The 16,375-nt window shown below is 46.1% G+C and overlaps 1 protein-coding gene across 2 annotated transcripts; it reads right to left on the reverse strand.

Moving 5' to 3' along the window:
* Positions 1–1,421: 1,421 nt before the first annotated feature.
* Positions 1,422–15,891, reverse strand: LOC120392706 (GTPase IMAP family member 3-like). Of its 2 annotated transcripts, XM_039517467.1 has the most exons (4): positions 15,636–15,891; positions 14,541–14,592; positions 7,425–7,473; positions 1,422–2,631 (listed from the first exon to the last, which is right to left on the reverse strand). In XM_039517467.1, exons 3-4 carry the CDS (start codon positions 7,465–7,467, stop codon positions 1,706–1,708), a joined length of 969 nt encoding a protein of 322 aa, XP_039373401.1. In that variant the 5' UTR covers positions 7,468–7,473; positions 14,541–14,592; positions 15,636–15,891; the 3' UTR covers positions 1,422–1,705. The 2 variants fall into 2 exon arrangements, with proteins under 2 accessions (XP_039373401.1, XP_039373400.1); XM_039517466.1 differs by lacking the exon at positions 14,541–14,592.
* Positions 15,892–16,375: the final 484 nt, after the last annotated feature.

Raw genomic sequence — 16,375 nt, forward strand, 5'->3', positions numbered from 1 at the left:
AGAACACTGAGGGGAGGACAAGATAACAATTTTCAATTACATAAAAGGTTGTTACAAGAAGGAAGGAGACAAAATGTTCTCCTTAACCTCTGAGGATAGGACAACAAACAATAGGCTTAAATTGCAGCAAGGGAGGTTTAGGTTGGACATTAGAAAAAACTTCCGGGTAGTTAAGCATTGGAATAAATTGCCCACGGAGGTTGTGGAATCTCTATTATTGAAGATGTTTAAGAGCGGCTTAGACAAACACATGTCAGGGATGATCTACATAATATTTAGTCATGTCTTGGATGCACAGGACTAGACTAAAAGACTTCCTGAGTCCTTTGATTTTATGATTCTGTGAAATAATGTATGTTCATGAGCAGATTCAAGTTTTTGTTGTGATCTTTTTGGGAATTTTGGACTGAACTAAGTAGGTAACTGGTGTTCCGCAGCATTCTCAAAGGAGAAACATGTTGACAGCTTCCCACAGTGCTTCATGGTTCTCCCTCCAAATCCTCACTGGAACCTCAGTCTCTTTTGCACATGCAGCCAGCAACAAGTCACAAGTTAACATCTCTGTGATCCATCCATCTCTCCAATAAAACAGACTCAGATTACGTGATCTAATGTCTCCTGACACCCCAAGTGGCAATGTGTCCTTCCCCCAACAATACCACTCCCTTGTCTCCCCAGCAGCCATGCTGCCAACCATGTTCCTTCCTACCCACACTTCTACCTCGTTCTCTTACCCACCCATTCATCACCAGCCTATGGCCATGGGTCATCAATGAAGTGAGCAACATAGGAGGTCTTCAGACAAGGGTCTTGTCATAAACAGATAGTTAAGGGTTAATGTCTCTTTTACCTGTAAAGGGTTAACAAGCTCAGTGAACCTGGCTGACATCTGACCAGAGGACATATTGCAGAGTGATGAGACAGTCTCCCTCCTTCTGAACCAGTCTGCTAGTGTTTATCCTTTAATCCCCTGAGTATATGCATGTCTATGAATATACTGCATATGGTTTTGCATAGATTAGGGGCCCACTCGCAGTCAAATCAAAGCCGTGCTGAAACACTTGCCGGCACATCAGACAAATTCGAAGGGTTTGATTCCTGGTGTCAGTGAAGAAATACTCCCACCCCCATGACAGCAGAGCATTCTCTGCGAGGGGCTCTTAGCTTTGGAATGTTGCCTTCCACACACAGGTTCAAAATAGCCTGACGCTGCTGACCTTCTGCACACCCTGCAACGTTCATATTCTAAAAGACAGAAGCAGTGGTAGGGGGTGGCTCTGTTTGGGAAGAGAGTCTGGTGTGAGGGGAGAGTTTAAATCGACACTGGGCCTGCTGACTCTTCATCGCTATAAATTAGGTGTTGTTTGAAATGATCAAAATTTAATAAAATGCGATTTTAATGGAAATGCTGCCATGTTTATTATATTGCCACCGTTTGGTTTTCCATAAAAAAAAAGTACAGATTTGACACATCCATATAAATCCTTATTGGACTCTCTTGTGTGAAGTTAATGTAAAACAAATCTAAATGACTTCATCTAATCATAATTTGCATGTTTGTCTTTTGCTGTACTAGTGGTAAGAAGCTGAGCTATAGAACATAAGCAGCTGTAGGATTAGAATGAAGAGAAATTCTGTCCATGATTATTAATAAACTACAATTCAACTCCAAGAGGAAAACAAATAGGAAATTGAGTTACTGTCATTAACCAAACCAGTAATTATACAATGAAAGAATGCACCTCCATCCTCTCCTGCATATAGCACATCCTATCCTACATATGGCACATCCTATCCTACATATAGCATATATCACAAATATCACAGGTCTCCATAGATAAACTGTAATTATAGAACAACATGCTTTCCTAATTCTGTTTAATCCCCAACGCTGCTCAGCTTCTGCTATGTCTCTTTGGTTTGTTATGTGCTGTTTCACTTTTTCTCCAAAGTTTCTGCATTTTTCTTCAAAGTTTCCATCAGTGAGCATCACCTTTGCCATGAAATATAATTCATTGGTATAATATGAGTTTCCGTTCTCCCACCCCATTCTCTCAGCTATTTCTATCAGCTTATTAACCTGCTCTTCCTGTTCTGCTCCAGTTGCTTTGTTATTGAAAGCACAGTATCGGTTGCCACACTTTTGAATCAGCGTCTGGAGATCTCTGTTATCTGAGTATTTCACATAGTCACTCAGTGAACCACCCCCTAAATCTTCTTTTCGGGTGAACAAGACGATCATGTACCTCATGGCCTCAATTCCAAAAATCTCCTGTACTGTCCTCACTGCTTCCTTGTCTTCCTCAGTGTAACGGCCCAGCTGGGTCACCAGCACCAGAACGTGGGGGCCTGGGACAGAGAGTGCGATACAGCGACCAATCTCTTGGTAAGTGTCTGTACTGCAGATCTTTGGACTAAAAATTGCAGAAGTATCAACCACTCGAATCGTCTTCCCATTCCAGATCCTACTGCCAACTTTACAAATCTTAGTTACTGTCTGTGCTCCCAGTATGGATGCAAACACTCCCTCACCAAGGATGGTGTTTCCTGTTGCACTTTTCCCAGCTCCTGTTTTACCTACAAGGACGAGTCTCAGTTCTGATTCCCCATATTGGCTGTGGTAATACGAATCTGTTCAGAACAAAAATGGTAACGTCACTTCAGAGGTGATAAAGTTCAGTGCAGGGGGAGAGAGATTGATGTTTTGACATTATAACAAAGACAGGGATTTCTTGGGTGCAATCTTGCCTAATGCTGCTTTGCTGTGTGGCCTGGGTAAAACCACCTCCCCTCCCCGTGTCTCAGTACCATCACCCCGGTAATGGAGTGGCAGTACTCCTATAGTTAAGGCTGAGAATCACTTATTGTTTAAAGGATGACTTTTCTAAATCCTCTAAAACCCACTTGGATTGTCTCAACATTTGTTGTGCCTAACTGGGGATCTAGGGCAGGATCAGTGATCTACACTTGGGGTAATTTGAGCCAGGGGTTCCTGAGAGAAAGGCCCCCCTAAAAATATCATGTGACATCAACACTTTTTGATTCTTCTAAGATTTGTTTTGCCTGCAGCTGGGGCTCCGACTGTGACACTGATCCTCCCTAAACGGCTATAACCCATTCAGGATTGATCTCAGCGAGTGCACCCACCCAGGTCTCCTTTGGGGAAGGAATACGGAAACAGTTAGTGCGGCTAAAGTTTAGACCTCCAATATGAGTTGACTCAAACTGATGCTCTAGAGAGAGTGCAATGTTCATGTGCAGCAGCAATGGGGCTCTGTTGCAAGTCAGAAGTTTGCAGGGAGTCTGTAGTCACTGTAGCCTGATGGCTCAAGGTGACGTGCTGTGGTCCTTGAATCTGAACACTTCTGGTTTAAGAACATATTTTAAAGTGTGCCAGATGCAGACTCTGATTTTAGGGCATGTCTACACTACAAAATGAAGTCAACCTAACTTATGTCGGCATAAGCGGCTACAGTAATTAGATCTCTGGTGTGTGTCTATACTTAGCAACTTTTGTTGGTGATGCACGTCCTTACCAAGAGTGCTTGCACCAACTGAACTGTCAATGTGGGGCATTGTGGGATGGCTTCTGAAAGCCACCAACACTCAATGTAAGCAATGCTGTGTCTACACTGACACTGCATCAACTTAACTACATCGATGTTGACTCTACGCCGCTCACGGAGGTGGAGTTATTAATTCGGTGTAGTGGAAGTTTTGTCAGTGAGAGTGAAATGTTAGTGTAGACACTTACAGAATTAGTCGACATAAGATGCCTTGCATCAACCTTACTCTGTAATGTAGACCAGGGCTTACTTTGGAAGTATTGTAAAGGAAACCAGCATTGACTGACTATAGGGAAGATAAAAGACTCTGGAAAGCAGGCCAGAACAATGAAGGAGAGGGACAATTTTCAAAAGAGGATATACAAATGGCCAGGCCCACAACTATGCACAGCCACCCATTAGCATTTCATTAGCATAAGGAACTAGTCATATGCTAATGATGTCTTCATGCTCAGGGAAGTGCTTAGAACCCAAAGAGGGTTGTTTACAGGGATGTGTTCAGTGTCCTACAACACACACATACATACACAAAGATACAGCTTGCTGCACCAGGTGCTGGAAATGCTGGGTAGCAACCTCAGGGTAAGGATGGGTCTGAACTAGTTGGGTGGAAAGAAAGGGGAGAAAATTCAGTTTGTTTTTTAAGTTTTAATTTTTGAAACATTCCAACCAGGTCTTGTCTGGCCAGCACAAGAGCAGAAGGAACAAGAAAAGGAGGGGAATCTCTCTGAGGATGATATTCATGTATTAGACTCATAGGCTTTAGGGCCAGAAGGGACCATCATGATCATTTAGTCTGACTTCCTGCACATTGCAGGCAACAGACCTCATCATCCACTCTCCAGTTTAAACCTGCAAGTGACCCAGGCCCCATGCTGCAGAGGAAGGATAAAAACCCACCAGGGTCTCTGCCAATCTGACCTGGGGGAAAGCTCCTTTCTGACCCCAAATATGGCGATCAGTTGGCCCCTGAACATGTCAGAAATACCCACTGGCCAGACACCTGGGAAAGAATTCACTGTAGTAACTCAGAGCTTTCCCCATCTACTGCCCTATCTCCGGCCATTGGGGATATTTGCTACTATCAGCCACAGATGGGCCACAGGCCATTGTAGATAATCTCATCAGACCATCCCCTCCATAAACTTACCAAGATCAGTCTCGAAGCCAGCTAGGTTTCCCCCACCCCACAAACTGCTCCCCTTGGAGAGCTTTCCAGAACTTCACTCTGTTGGTCAGAAACCTTCACCTAATTTCAAGCCTAAACTAGTTGATGGTCAGTTTATATCCCTTTATTATTGGGTCAACTGACACTTAAATAACGTCTCTCCCTCCCTGGTGTTTCTATCTCTCTGATGTATTTACAGAGAGCAATCCCCTCTACCCTCAGCCTTCTTTTAGTTATACTAAACAGGCCAAGTTCCTTGAGTCTCGTCGCATAAGATAGGCCTTCCATTCCTCTGATCATCCTAGTAGCCCTACTCTGGATGGGTATTGAGTCCACCTATTACATCTCCCATTTTTCTCATGAGCTTCCCAATTTCAGAAGCCCTCTTATGCTCCATGTGGATGCCTGAATCTCCTAGGGACACGGAATTTAATAGGAAGTTGGAGTGAGATGCTGTATCCACTCACACTCCTAGGCTGAGCTAAGTTGCTCCAGTCCATGTCTAGCTGAGACATTAGAGACAAGGAGCATGTGTGTGGTGCATCTCCCCCCAACTTCTGGTAGAAAGACCTAACAGAGTGCAGACTGTGGAGTATGCTGAGGGCAAAGTACCTCACACTCTGTGGATGAAGCAGGTGGGTCCACAAAGGGACTCAGCCATTGTGTCACTGGGTGTTGCATCACTGAGTGTTGTAACACCTAACTTTAGGTGCTTGGAAAATTTCTGGAACAACAGTGAGATCCAGAAACCCTGGGCTAGGCATCCAGGCTACCAATACAATCCATGGGAAGAGACAAGCACCTTAGAATGGGATCCACGAAAGCCAGCATGGTAGGTGAGAAGCTGCCCAAGCTAGCCATGGGAGATGCTTACAAGAGTGGTGTCTGCTAAGGCCTGCCTCTCTCAGAGTTTGGCACCTAAGTCTGGGCTGCAGGGAGGGGCCTGTCCCTGCTTGCGATCCACAGCCAGAAACCCCTCTCCTGGGGTCAGGAAGCTTAAGCATCTAAGTCATTTCTTATGAGAATGAACTAGGCTCCTGCCTTGCTCCATACAAAACTGTGCCCACCATATAATTTTAAGAGTTATTGGGGCATTCATCTGGGAGACCCAGGTTCAATTCTCCCCTGTGCTTGATGGATAGAAATTATTTGAAAAGGGTCTCCCACCTTTCAGGAAAGTGCCCTAATCACTGGGTTATAGATTCTAAGGCCAGAAGGGACCATTGTAATTATTTAGTCTGACCTCTGAATAACACAGGCCCTAGAGCATCTGCAAAACATTTCCTAGGCCAGATCTTTTAGAAAAACGTTCCTTGCATTTATCACTATAAGGCAGGTTTTCTAATCCTTTAATCATTCTCCTGGCTCTTCTCTGAACCTTCTCCAATTTACCAACATCCTTTTTGAGTTGCAGACACCGGAACTGGACACAGCATTCTAGCAGTGGCCATGCCAGTGCCAAATTCAGAGGTAAAATAGAAGTCCCAGGACAACTTAGAGGAGGACATGGATTGTCATTGCTACAGAGGGTATGTGACAGATGTTGGACTTACTCCAAGGTCTGCTGCATTCACTTTGTCAGTGCAAATTCTTCCACATCTCCTGCTATTCCCTACATAATGCCACTGTCTACTTTAGGTTCTCATGAAGCCCCATCACTGGAGTATCAGAGAATGACACAATTTTAAGGCCAAGGTCTCCACAGGTCACCTAACTCCCATTGAAATGAGAGCCCTGGTCTCCCGCGGATTGAAGAATTGAAGGAAAAGTCTTGCTCAGCCCATAATACATGTTTCCAGTTTCGGTTCTCCCTGTGTCCTATGTGTTTGTTGTTGGAGTGAGGATGTAGAGGAGAGTAGGGTGGAGCTAAGAGCACACAGACCCTGCTTCATGTGCTCCTGGACTAGCCCTGCAGTAGGGGAAGGAAAGGTGGGTGCTGGGCAAGGAGCTGGAAACTCGAATCTGGCAAATTAACAGTAGCTGAGTCAGAGCTAAAGGAGCAGCATCTTAGTGGGCGTGTGAAGGGCTCCTGCTCTCCTCTGCAAATGAGATGACTAGACATAGCCTGAACCGTGTCCTTTCTCCACCCCTTTGTTTCCTGTTGTGACAGATATGGGAATTTGCTGCACTACCCTGCACAAACCTCACTGAATTAAGTTTAAGTAGCTTTGGAGTCCATTGCTTTAAAAATGCAAAGATGATCTATTATTGTGAGATTGTCTGAAACTTCTCAAGCAGGGAGTGTCCTGAGCTTCAGAGGACTCCTTCAAACGATGTGCCAGACAAGAATGGTCTTGGGGACAATCTATGTGAAGTGGAATTCCTGGGAAGTATCTAGGGGGAGGTGAATGCAAATACCTTCCCTGTTTATGCAAAGACCCAACCTTTTGAAGCTACTCCCTAAGGAGAGAACCATTGTCTATGATTTACCCATTCCCAGATTAAAGTCCAAGGATGTATAAGGGAGGGACTAAACATTTCACGAGTGTGCTTGTTCTGAGGGAAAGGGGTTATGAATTTGTAACCACAGGAAAATCCCTGTGTGGGGTTTGAAGGACTAATCCCCGCCAGAGCCATTATTGGTATAATTATAAGCACATGTGTGTATGTTCTTTTATCTAGAACACAGGAAAATCTGAAATGAACCTTATGGCACAAGGAGAGCAAAATACGATATATTGTTTTCTTACCAGGGGGAGCTTCTTCATCTGCTGCCTGCTGTTGTCTCCTCATATTTTTCTGAAATATTAATGGAAAAACAGTGCCATTTAGAAATTTATAATCACCTAGAAGTGTAGCAAATACAAATAGAGAGCTAAAACACACAGCATCTCCTTACACACATTTGTGCAGTACAGATCACCAGAAATTGAGAGGGATTTGGTGGGAGAATCAAAGGTTGTCTGAAGAGTATTTTTTTCTCTTTCTCCTTTTTTTTTATTTAGTTATTTTTACAATGTTGGGAGGCTCAGGGATCCCACCTTCATGGAGCTATTTAAATACTGTGTGAAAATTCTGCATGGAGACCATGGAGGTTAATCAAAGCCCTGACTCAGCTTGTTTTGGTTCTTCCAGACCACCGGAGACCCATGAAATCAATTGTCCTTTCTGCATAGAGTCTGAACACAAGGAGATGAGGAATTGCAAGCGGAGCCCTTCACACTGTGACAGTGATTGGTGACCTCTAGTTCAGAGCTACTGTACGACAAAAAACACATGGAAAAGGGTGGGGGGAGGGGCATTTCAAACTAATCTAGCTGGCTTAAGAATCAATGGGACTTGTGCTCCTAAGTCACATGCCAGGATTTTCAAAAGTGACTAGTCAATTGAGGTGCTTACATTTTTGGGTGCACAACTTAAGACACGCCCCTTTTAGGGGTCACAAGGAGGGCCCTCAAAATTGAGGCACCAAAATTCAAACTGGAACAGGTGCGGAGAAGGGCTACTAGGATGACCTGAGGAATGGAAAACCTGTTTTATGAAAGGAGACTGAAAGAGCTTGGCTTGTTTAGCCTAATCAAAAGAAGGCTGAGGGGGGATATGATGGCTCTTTATAAATATATCAGAGGGATAAATACCAGGGAGGGAGAGGAATTATTTAGGTTAAGTGCCAATGTGGACACAAGAACAAACTGGCCACTCACAAGTTTAGACTCGAAATTAGATGAAGGTTTCTGACCATCAGAGGTGTGAAGTTCTGGAACAGCCTTCCAAGGGGAGTAGTGGGGCCAAAAGACATATCTGGCTTCAAGACTAAGCTTGATACATTTATGATGGGACTGCCTACAATGCATGTGGCCCAACAATGACTGCCAGAGCAAAAATCCCCAGCAGCCGGAGATGGGACAGTAGATGGGGACAGCTCTGAGTTACTACAGAGAATTGTTTCCCAGGTGTCTGCCTGGCAAGTCTTGCCCACATGCTCAAGGTCTAACCAATTTCTGTATTTGAGGTCGGTAAGGAATTTTCCCAGGGTCAGACTGGCAGACCCTGGGAGGTTTACACTTTCCTCTGCAGCATGAAGCATGGGTCACTTGCAGGTTTAAACTGGTGTAAATGGTGGATTCTCTGTAACTTGTAGTCTTTAAACCATGATTTGAGGACTTCTGTAACTCAGCCTGGGGTTAGGTGTCTATTACAGGAGTGGGTCGGGGAGATTCTGTGGCCTGCAATGTGCAGGAGGTCAGACTACATGATCATGATGGTCCCTTCTGACCGACTATGAGTCTAACTCTCTAGTCAGTTTGAAGAATCTTAGCTTTAGGCACTTTTGAAATAATTCATATAGAAACTGAGAAAAAAATGTAGGGATTTGGTTTCAGTTTCTCATATATTTTCTGCAAGTGTTTCAAATAGAAAATAATAAAAAGCGCTATAAAAGTAATATGGCTATTTTGCTTAAATGTAATGCTCTGAGTTAACAGTTCTCAGCACCCCTCACCATCCCTGTTAGGTTGGTGGAAATGCTCCTGGTGAGGACATGCACCACTGACCCACGGAGGGTATTGTGGACATCAGCCCCTGCAGTAATTAATGCTGTGGCTATAAGTCAACCCATCATAAGTTGACTTATCTTTGTAGTGTAGACAAGGCCTAAATCAGAAACTAGGGGCTTGTCTACACTACAGGACTATTTCGAATCTACTTAAGTCGAATTTGTGGATTCGACCTTAATAAGTCGAATTTGTGTATCCATACTAAATGCACAAATTCGAACTTCTGAGTCCACATTCACAGGGCCAGCTTCGACTTTGGAAGCGGTGCACTGTGGGAAGCTATCCCACAGTTCCCGCACTCCCCGCTGCCCATTGGAATTGTGGGATTTCCCCCCAATGCATGCTGGGGGGAAAAATGTGTCGTCATTGAACCGTCAATCACGCCCTCCCTGTCTTCCTTGAAAGCGCCGGCGGGAAATCTGTTCGCGCCCTTGTCTGGTCGGTTACAGCGCGGATGCCACAGCACTGCGAGCATGGAGCCCGCTGCGATCATCGCTGCACTTATGGCCGTTGTCAACTCCTCGCACGTTATCGTCCACCTCTTCCACAGTCAGATGCTGAGAAACCGGGCGAGGAGGCTCCGGCAGCACGGTGAGGAGAGTGGCGCAGACCTCTCAGAAAGCAGGGTACGCCGGGCAGTGGAGATCATGGTGGCAATGGGTCAAGTTCATGGTGTGGAACGGCGATTCTGGGCCCGGGAAACAAGCACAGACTGGTGGGACCGCATAGTGCTGCAGGTCTGGGATGACACAGAGTGGCTGCGAAACTTCAGGATGCGTAAGGGCACTTTCCTTGAACTGTGTGACTTGCTGTCCCCTGCCCTGAAGCGCCAGGACACAAGGATGCGAGCAGCCCTGAGTGTGCAGAAGCGAGTGGCCATAGCCCTCTGGAAACTTGCCACGCCAGACAGCTACCGGTCAGTAGCGAACCACTTTGGCGTGGGCAAATCTACCGTGGGGATTGCTGTCATTGAAGTAGCCCACGCAATCGTTGAGCAACTGCTCTCAAAGGTAGTGACTCTCGGAAATGTCCAGGTCATCATAGATGGCTTCGCCGCGATGGGATTCCCAAACTGCGGTGGGGCTATAGATGGGACTCACATCCCTATCCTGGCACCAGCCCACCAGGCCAGTGAGTACATTAACCGAAAGGGCTACTTTTCAATGGTGCTGCAAGCTGTGGTGGACCATAGGGACGTTTTACCAACATCAACGTCGGGTGGGCGGGCAAGGTTCATGACGCGCGTGTTCAGGAACTCTGGTCTGTTTAGACGCCTCCAGGCAGGCACTTTCTTCCCGGACCACAAAATAACGGTTGGGGATGTGCAGATGCCTACAGTGATCCTCGGGGACCCGGCCTACCCGCTAATGCCCTGGCTCATGAAGCCCTATACAGGCGCCTTGGACAGTGAAAAGGAACTCTTCAACTACCGGCTGAGCAAGTGCAGAATGGTGGTGGAGTGTGCTTTGGACGTCTCAAGGAGATGGCGGACCTTACTGACTCGCTCGGACATCAGCGAAAAGAATATCCCCGTAGTTATTGCTGCTTGCTGTGTGCTCCACAATCTCTGTGAGAGCAAGGGCGAGACCTTTTTGGCCGCTTGGGAGGTTGAGGCAAATCGCCTGGCTGCTGTTTACGATCAGCCAGACACCCGTGCGGAGAGAATATCCCAGCTGGAAGCGATATGCATCAGGGAGGCTTTGAAAGCGAGTTTCCTCGCAGAGCAGGGTAACCTGTGACTGTCCACTTGATTTTAAGAGAGCTTGATCATAAACCAAGTTTCCCCCACTTCCGAAGGACGTTTTAAAACTAAGGACATGTTTTAGTAATTAATAATAAATCTTTCGTTGACTTTGCATTTCTCTTTCTTCGTTGAAACATGGAAGCATTCTGTGCTGGTTAAGGTGTGCACTGATGGGTGGGTTTGCAGGAAGGGGCGAGGGGTGCCGTCTTTGGATCGGGGTTAACATGACGGCTGTGGGTTTGGGCGTTGGAAGGGGTGAGGGGTGTGGGGGAAGGGTGAGTATCTGCCCCTGGATGAGGGCTCTTTTTGGGGCTCAGGGCACCGGGGAGGATCGTGACTACGGTCCAAGTGCATGTGAAGGGAAGCCTGCCTTTACATTCGGGGATGTCAGGCACCAGGACCCTGAGCAAGCATACACATCAAGGAAAGACCCGGGGCAGCATACACCACACAGACTGTCCCTGGTGCCTAGTGACTGCAGTCTGTGTGTGCCCTGCAGTTGACCCTGCAGCCAAGTCTGTACCATGGCACTGTGGGCTATGCAGTGAAATTACAAATCCCCCCCCCCACGCAGAAGAACAGAAAGTCTTCTGACACCAGAAACGTGACGGAAACAGTCAGTAACACCAAACCGCTTTTAATAATGTAGTACACAGTGGGGGGTTTGAACTTGGAGTTGGGACTGGTTGATGCTGTAAGGAAAGAGCTTGTACAAATTTACAGCGCGAGAGTTGTCTCGAACATTATCAGTGTGCTGCGGTGCAGGGACAGTTCTCACGGCCCCTACCGCCCCTCCGTCTTGTCACTTTGGGTGAGGGGGGGACAGGACTTCTTGGCGTTGGAGGGCGGTTGCAGATGCACTGCAGGGGGGCTCTCTCCTCCTGACTGCGGTCTTGCAGAACATCTACAAGGCGCCGGAGCGTGTCCGTTTGCTCCCTCATTAGACCAAGCAGCGTTTGAGTCGCCTGCTGGTCTTTCTGCCGCCACCTATCCTCCCGTTCCAGGTGTGTGCGATGCTGCTGACACAGGCTCTCCCTCGACTGTCTCTGCTCTGCCGCCTCCGCTCTGGAGCTGGCCATCAGTTCCTGGAACATGTCGTCCCTAGTCTTTTTCTTTCGGCGTCTAATCTGAGCCAGCCTCTGCGAGGGGATGCCGGGCAGTCCGGGAAGGAGCCAAGCTGTGTGATGCGAAAAAGTAGGTGATTTCCTTGAACAAATACATGTTTGCCAACAGTAAACACAGTCTAGTCAGTTTCAGCTAAGAAGACCAAACAGGGAACCAAGTCTCAGGAGATCTCGGAACTAGTCCGAGATTTCGGAATACGCTCTCATTGGCGGCGCGATTGCACTGGAGAGCGCACAAGCGAGGAGAGACAGCTGCATCCCTCTTGCACAAAGTCCTGGTAAGCCTTACAGTACAGAGTGCTTATCAGTTAGTGCTTAGCTGTGCTCTCCTGCTGGAGGCAATGTGCAAAGCAGAAAAGATGACCGTTTTGCGGCACCTCCCGCCAGTGAACGGGAAAGATCCCTGTATGCTTTTCCTCTGTGGCCTGCAACACGTGGCTGTTAAGCGAGGGTCATTCTTATGCAAAGTAAAACTCTGTTAAGCGAGGGTCATTCTTATGCAAAGTAAAACTCTGTTAAGCGAGGGTCATTCTTATGCAAAGTAAAAGTCTACCATGCACAATAGTAACAGTACACTAATTCCACTAATTAGATGCAGCACTTCCACAACGACATCACCCTGAGGCGTGTCAGGAGGACTCAGAGAGAGCGGATGCTCACAGAAGCCCTGCACAGACCAGGATCATACGCTGCCATGCTCGTCGAGGCGATGGTCCCCCTTTACCTGAGGATTGCCTGGTGCGGAAGAGTGTGCTTCAACGGAGCACCCAACAAGGCACCTCTACCACGGAACCTCCTGCTGAGGCTTTTCCAGCTGCTCTCTGAGACCTTTTTTGAACTGTCCCCAGAGGACTATTGCTCCATTGCTGTATGTGTAGACCTGCTGTTTGTATAGTTTCATATTTAAAAATTTTTATATAGTATTTCTATTTTTTATATATATCCCTGTTTCTTAAAAAAATAAATGTTTCCCTGTTTGTAGCACTTACCGCCTGATCCTTCCCCTGATTCCGAGTCCGGGTTAACGGGCGGGGACGGTTGGTAGGGGATCTCTGTGAGGGTGATGAAGAGATCCTGGCTGTCAGGGAAAGCGGGAGTGGGTTCGATGTCGCCTGCGCCGTCCTCCAAAGACCCTTCCTCATCTTCCCCATCGGCGAACAGGGAGGAGGAACTGTCCCGGTACACTATTCCGTCCTCGGAGTCCACCGTCACTGGTGGGGCACTGGTGGCAGACCCACCTAGAATGGCATGCAGTGCCTCGTAGAAGCGGCATGTCTGGGGCTGGGCTCCGGAGCGTCCGTTTGCCGCTCTGACTTTTTGATACCCTTGTCTTAGGTCCTTCACTTTCACGCGGCACTGCATCGCATCCCGGCTGTATCCTTTGTCTTTCATGGCTTTAGAGACCTTCTCGAAGGTCTTCGCGTTCTGCTTGTTGGAGCGCAGCTCCGAGAGCACAGACTCCTCGCCCCACACAGCGATCAGATCCTGGACTTCCCGGTCACTCCATGCTGGGGACCTCTTTCTATTCTGGGATTGCCCAGACTCCTCTGCTGGAGAGCTCTGCATCGTTGCTGGTGCTGCGGAGCTCGCCCCGATGTGCAACCAGAACATCAGATTCAAACCGCCCAGACAGGAAAATGAATTCAAATTTTCGCGGGTCATTTCCTGTGTGGCTGGCCAGAGAATCCAAGCTCGGACTGCTGTCCAGAGCGTCAACAGAGTGGTGCACTGTGGGATAGCTCCCGGAGCTGCTAAGTTCGATTAGCATCCACACCAAGCCTAATTCGAGCTAGCAAGTGCGAATTTAGCGTTACTCCACCTGCCGGGGTGGAGTACCAAATTCGAACTAAAGAGCCCTCTAGTTCGAATTAAATGGCCTCCTGGTGTGGACGGTTGAGCGGTTAGTTCGAATTAATGCTGATAAATTCGAATTAAAGTCCTAGTGTAGACCAGGCCTAGGAGTGGTAGAAAATTGATAAGGGAAGCCAAGGGACACAAGGAAAAAATTGTGGCCAACAGAGTTAGTCAATAACAAGGAAATTATAAATTATATTGGGGAAAAAGAATGCTAACAATGGTATTAGTCATTACTAGATGTGAATGGTAGAATTATCAATAATGGTGCTGAAAGGGCAGGAGTTTTCAACAATATTTCTGTTCTGGCACTGAGGAAAAAAATAGATGATGTACTCATATCATTTGATAAGACTCTTTCCATTCCATAGTATCTCAGGAGGCTGTTAAACAACAGCTACTAAAGTCAAACATTTTTAAATCAGCAGATCTTGATAACTTGCATCTGCAAGTTTTAAAAGAGCTGGCAGAGGAGCTAATTGATTTCCAGTAAGTGTTAGAACATTGGGAATTTCCAGAAGACTGGAAGAAACTAATGTTGTATCAGTATTAAAAAGGGTAAAAGGGATGACCCAAATAGTTATGCACCTGTCAGTCTGATGTTGATCCCAGGAGAAGGCATAAAGTGGCTGATATGGTACTTGATTAATAAAAAATTAAAAGAGAGTAATATAATTAAGACCAACTGACATGCATTTATGGAAAATAGATCCTCTTAAAGTAACTTGGTATCTTTTTTTATGAGATTACAGGTTTGGATGATAAAGATAACAGGGTTGATATAGTATTCTTACATTTCCATACTTGATACCACACAATGTTTTGATTAAGAAACTAGAACGATGCAAAATTAAAACAGCAGACATTAAATCCAGCTTTTTAAAGGTATTTTGCTGCCTAACAGTACAGATAGCCACCTAGTGGAATTTTCAAAAGCACCTAAGCAGCTTTGGTGCCTAAGTTCCACTGAAATTAACGAAAGTGCTTAAAATGCTTTAAATATTCCTTGTAAAAATGTGAGCAGACAAAAATGTAGGCTCTAGCTGGTACTGAATGAAGTGAGAAAATCATGTTCTACCCAGGACTTGGTGGAATCATTGAAAATCTCACTTTTCCATTGTACATTCATCACCAGTCGCAATGATTCGATATACAGTAGGTTAAACCAACCCCCACAACGTATTCCAGATACATACCAGGTTTAATCCTATGAGGTGCTGAACACCTGCAGAGAAGCTTTGAGGGCACTGGGCATCTCTGCACCCAGCTGAGCTCAGCACAGCGACTGAGTAGGGAGGAAGGTGGCTTTACAACACCTTTATGCCTCCTCTAACTTGGGACAAAGGCAGGAGCGGGGGAGGGCTGGACTCTCTCACAGGGTAAAGTAGCCTCCAGGCTGCCCAAAATGACACCGGTGCCTTAGGATTGTTGCAGCAGTTGGGAACAACAAATTACATCATCTGTGCATTTCAAGCCTTCTCTGTCAGAACTTTGTTCCCCTCACTCCTGCCCCCCACATTCTCCCATCTCAGACAAGCTTTAGGCACCCAAATACCAAACAGAGAGAAACCGGCTTGTTCCCTGCATTTCCTCCTGCTAACTCAGACACATTTTCATTTGTTATGCTTTGTAGGTAGTTTAAAATACCTCCCCTTGCCCACCCCAGCCCCCCAGGCATACAACCTTTTCGGTGTCAGCTGAGCTTGGAGATCAAATCTGTGATATTTCTTCAGATTAAGCAGATATTTGCAACTTCTGCACAGTCCTCCCAGCTGGTGGTATTACTCAAAAATGTCTGAAGTCTTCTGGTTTCCTCTTTTCGACAGTAGCTTCGTATTAATTCTCGATGAAACTGTTGTGTAAATGAAAATGAACTACTCAGTGTTTCAGATTTCTTTCTAAATAAATGGAGTGGGATGAGCTGCTGCCACTGACCAGGAAATACCTTTTGCTAAATAAAAAAGTCTGAATTTTACAGGAAGTGGGTTTGTGCAGAACGTATGAGAACATTCAGCCTGCCTCCAAAGTACTCTGTGTCTAAGGACAGAACAACATCAATAGCCATAAAGTAAGCCAGCACAAAGATTATACTAACAGCATGCAACATTTAGACACAACAAATCCTGCATTTTGGCAGGGGGTTATGCTAGATGACCCTTGCAGTACCTTCTAACCCTCTGATTTTGCAAATATGTGCCATTTTAAGTGAGTAAATGCAGGATTGTACCCAGGAAGATATATGTGCGTGAGAAACAAAGAAAAATGCACAACCAGATTCAACAGAGATCTATACAATATTGGTGTGTGTGTGTATCTATCTATATAAAAACCTTTTGATGCTTTGACAAAAGTGCCTCTGACAAAGGTAACGGTCAGAAATCTTGGGCTGTGATATTTTTCTTTGATGACATGTTGCTATTAAT

This window comes from Mauremys reevesii, unplaced genomic scaffold (assembly GCF_016161935.1).
Source record: "Mauremys reevesii isolate NIE-2019 unplaced genomic scaffold, ASM1616193v1 Contig11, whole genome shotgun sequence".
Classification (NCBI taxonomy): Eukaryota; Metazoa; Chordata; order Testudines; family Geoemydidae; genus Mauremys; species Mauremys reevesii.